Raw genomic sequence first — 4,746 nt, 5'->3', positions numbered from 1 at the left:
GAACAAGATAGGAGTTAATTTCTGACTGGATTAAATGGATACTTTCTTTGTTTCTACTATATAACCCTCTATTTTATCATGTATTTCAAAATGTACACATAAGGCTTAATTCAGCAAGAGTTAGACATCTAAATATCTTGGATTATCTGGAGTTTAGTGTCCAGCAAAATATTTTTCTTTATCCAATCAGCCCCTATGATTCCACTATTAAACACATTTGGTACTTAGGATGATTGCTGTTTTAATCTTCTGTATTTGACCATTAACTACTACTGCATGTCCCTGTCAACCCAAAATAAAAGCATGGGATTGATTTTTGTGATACCAGGATGATAAATTTTGTTACAAAAATGTCAGGAGACTGTGCAAGTTTCTGGAAAACATTAACAAAGTATAGCTGAGTTACAGTGTCATACCTTATGTGAAATTTCTATTGGCATTGAATTAGCTCTGTGTGTACATTGGACCCAAAGGAGCTGTTAGAGTGAAAATCTTGCTATACAAGTCCTGTTCAAAATTAATCATATTGGTGGGTTGTTTTTTGTTTTGTTTCATTTTGGTTTGGTTTTTTTGTTTTGTTTTGGGTTTTTTTGGACTGTCATACATAGAAACGGGTTTTCTACCAGAACTGTAATTTGGGTAGGGGCAAAATCTGCATTGCTCTTTACCTTGCTCTTCAGCTCAAAGTGGATGTAAGGTAGCTAACACACAGATTTAGCAACATTTAATACTCACTGTGCACTTATATAAATGAATGTGCAAATAAGGCAAAACAGCATCTGGGAATTCATATGGATTTGAGGGGTAATCGTTATTAATGTAGCCAACACAAATATAGAGAGAAGTTTTAATATGCTGCTATCTGTAATCAAGTTACTTTCCATTGCACATATACACAGGATCCATAATAACTCACCTTTATAAGTTGGCAAGAGTAGAGGAAATATCAGGCTGTAAGTAACAGCAGCTGTATATTCTTATGACAATCTGATCTGGTATTGCTTTTATATGGTGACTCACCGTACTTTCATTGTAAACCATTTGGGACATTGAAGAATAGAAAATAATATTCTAAAACCGACTAAAGTACCAAGTATGTTAGGAGACAACCCTTTTGAGGTTCAGACAAAATTATGTAACTTGTCAGCTATATCAACCACAGAATGACATGGGGGAAGCAAAAGCTATAACGCTAATTTGGATTGTACATGCTTTTTAATCCCTACCGTCTGGAAAAAGTGTTGAATCAAACTCTGTTTCCAATATTGCAGCCTTTACTCCTTCCTTTTACGAAAAAAGATTGAAATGTTCCCTTTCTTAATATTGAGGGTCTCCTGGATTGCAAGTTATTCTGTTTTGTCAAAATGTCCTAGGATGCAGAGGGCAAGGATTTCTTAGGTTGATGTCTTTTATTGGACCAGCTGTATTGTTGGCATTGATTTAGACAAGCTTTTGAATGCAAGACATTCTTCAACAGGTCTGACCAGAACAAGTTAAGCACAGCTTGGACAACACTCCAGGATTAATTCCAGGAAGGGAATTAAAGTTGATGATGGTAGGAGTTAGAGGAGGGGGAAGTAGGGTGCAGCTGCTCTGTTCTAGGACCTGATAGATGGCTGCTGTGATATCTGGGGAGGAGTTAAAAAAAAAGCACAATTAGCACCTTCTGCAGTTTCTGCTTTGTCAGAGATCAGATAGTATGTATCCAGAAGGTGTTCAGGTAATGTCAGTATGGCTCCTAAGCATAAAGACATATGGTGCCATGGAAGGTGGAGTCATCTAATCATGATTGTTTTTCCTGCAAAGCCTTGGGATTTGAAGCTTTTACAGGCCGTCTTGCCCCTCAGAACCCTCACCCAAGAAGTGAGAATGCGAAGAGGCGGCCAGGGAGAGAACCTAGTGGCTTCTTCCCCTTCCACAAGCTTTCCCACTTAAGCGGCAACTAGAGTGGCTCGGTTTCACCAAAGCTAACATATTCTTACAGTGTACTTTCCCCCAATCTCATTCTTAGAAATAGCTGAAACATTGTGATGAAACTTTGAAAATATTCAGATTCAGACAAACTCCAGTTCAAGTCTGGTAAAATTGTAAGCAACTTTTAGAGTTTTATGATGGAAAGCAATGAGAGCTATAGAAGTCACTGCCAGTTCTGCCTGTTACAATAAATGTTTTTCCAGCTTTTTATAAATAAGGATGTGTCCTGTTAGGTTACATTCAATACATACATTTAAATTGGTCCTGAGTCAAGAGTTCTGCTGGTATAATTATAGTTGCAGTTCATTTAGTAATTAAATCTATAAAGTAGGGAGGCTAATTTTATGGGAAAATACCTAACAAACAAGTTACCAGGAATGTCAGAATGCTGTATGACATCACTGTGTAAATATGTAATGCCATTGTCTGGAACACACTTTGGTTTCCAAGGTACTGGTATTAGGAAAATGGAAAGAGTTTCATTCCCTCCTGTTTCCTCCTTGGAAGATTTTCAGGGTGTGTGGCTTCATCTGTCTGGAAGACTCTTGAAATATTTTCAGCAGCAGGGAGGAGCAGAATGACTGCAGGCATTATAGAGCATCTTGGAAAACAACACAGCATCCAATGAACTAGAACTGATGTTTAAGAGGTGATGCTTATTGCTAGCTCATTCTTGTTGTTAAGAGATGACTGCTTAATATGAATCTCCTTGGGTCAAATTAATTGCTTGTGTACTTTTTGCTTATTTTAACTAGGAGTTGTTCACCTCTGGTGTAACTCCACTGAAGTAAAACATGTTACATGAAGTGGACCACTGACTCTTGATCCTGATCCTGTAATCCATTAATTCTCAAAATTCCCACTTCCACATGCAGGACAGTTGTTAGTCCAGGGAGATAGAAGCCTGGACATGATCCTCAGTCAGAAGAACAGTAATGCAACATCAATGTATGACAAGCAAAAACCTCTTAAAGTAACATTTTATCAGGTATCAGGTCCTGGCAGTATTGATCTAGAGGAAAAAGCAATCAGAGCCCTGATCACGTTATCAGGTCACACTTTTGATTATTATGCCCTCAGAGCATGCACAGAAGGCCAACCCAGTCACGTTCAGTGTTGGATAGCAATAGACTGCTGTTCCTGAAGAACTGTGCAATTGGAAATTCTGTTGAAAAGAGGTGAGTCAAAACCAGAAAATCAAATCAGTGAATGACTCTTGCTTTTGTGTCATGGGGTTTGGAGGATTGTCTTAATCATGGAAGCCATGTGTTTGAAGATTGAGTAATCCTATATGCAAATACTATATGTTGTAGAACTGTCACGCCATTAATACTTAGTTTGCAGTCTGAAACAATAAAACCTGTAAAAGGTGCCACATAACATTATTATTATTGGGTCATACTGTATAGTGCCCTTGGTTTATTTCCATAATTCCCACATGGCACAGAGACTAATATATACCTTGGAAATACCTTGGAGATGCATATTTATGCTCCATTCCTTTCCCCACCATTTACTTATAACTTGGAGAACCCGATACAACTCACCCGCTGTCCAAAACATCTACCCCGCTTACTAGCACCTTTATAAGACCCCACTAATTACATAGTTAATTAGAGTATAGGTGATGTGGGGACTAGAGTTCAGAATGTCTTGGTGAACTTAACTAGTACATTTCTGATTTGAGTCATTTTACTTTTCACTTTAACACGCTTTTATTGCATAACAAAACGTGTAATGTTTACATCGGGGCTGCTGCTGGCTGGTGATTCCCATTGGCTGCTGGACAGGTCTTTTCCAAGTCCTTCTCTCACCTTATTCTGCGTTTCTTTTGTGTTGTTCGAGTAAGTGATATCACTTCTAATGTACTGGGAGTGCAGGAGCCCAAGCCGTGGTATATGAACACAATCGTGTATGAGAAGCATCGTCGTCACCATCACCGGCAGACCGAAGCTGCTCTCCGGTGCCACCTAGTGAAGGTGAGAGGTCTCCCAGTCGCTCTCCAGCCCCGTTACCACCACCAGCTTTGGTAACCCTGAAAGCTGAGCAGAGCCGCGAGCATCATCACACTTGGATTTGGAAGAAACGTGACAATTCCCGACGGGTTCATTTCGTGGCCGGGCCCTGTGTCCTTCGCGTCTCTGCTGGAGGCGCAGACGCTTCGCCACGCGCAGCTCCGCCGAGAGCCCGGGGCTGGTGCCTGGGGGAGAGGAAAGTGGAGACCGCCCCACTGCCCGCGGGGCCCTCCGAGCTGTGGGCACCTGCTTGTGCATCTGAACTGGTTCGTCCGGGCCGGGCATGGGACGGGGCTCCCGCTCTGGTTTTCTGCCTCCACCTCCTTGTAATCCTCGCGCTTCCGACAGACGGGCGATGGAGCCCGGGAGGCCGCAGGGCGAAAGGTGGGCGGAGGACAAATGGGACGTGGCACGGCCTTTATTTGGGGCTTCTGGAAGGTAAGAGACGGGGGAAACAGCTGCGAGCCGCAGTTTGCTGCACGTGGTAGAGGTGAGGCCGGGCCTCCAGGCGCCGCCCTGCTGCGGCTCCCCGGCCGGCAGGTTATTGCCGGAGCCCTCGGACGCCGCCTTGGAAGCCGGGCCGGGCCGGGCCTAGGGCAGCCAAGGAAAGGACCGGATCTGGGGGGGTCAAAACACCAACAGGCCCGTGTCGCGGGGTTTCCTGCCTGCCGCTCACGGCCCGGTGTGTGAACACCAGGCGCCCGCAGTGCCCGGAGCCCCCGGCGCGTCCCTGCAGCCAGGCGGCGCGCGAGCCCCG

The 4,746-nt window shown here is 43.5% G+C and overlaps 1 protein-coding gene across 1 annotated transcript in view; it reads left to right on the top strand.

The window, feature by feature from the left end:
* Positions 1 to 3,872: 3,872 nt before the first annotated feature.
* Positions 3,873 to 4,746, top strand: part of HHEX (hematopoietically expressed homeobox) — an 8,847-nt gene continuing 7,973 nt past the window's right edge. Inside the window, exons 1-2 of the mRNA XM_019502118.1 lie at positions 3,873 to 3,953; positions 4,338 to 4,427. Of these exons, the coding sequence (XP_019357663.1) occupies positions 3,873 to 3,953; positions 4,338 to 4,427 (171 nt within the window). The remainder of the gene's footprint in view (positions 3,954 to 4,337; positions 4,428 to 4,746) is intronic.

This window comes from Gavialis gangeticus, unplaced genomic scaffold (assembly GCF_001723915.1).
Source record: "Gavialis gangeticus isolate Ggan-Ray unplaced genomic scaffold, GavGan_comp1, whole genome shotgun sequence".
NCBI lineage: Eukaryota > Metazoa > Chordata > Crocodylia > Gavialidae > Gavialis > Gavialis gangeticus.
Note: the sequence above shows the minus strand (reverse complement) of the source record. Positions and strands in the feature narration are given on the sequence as shown.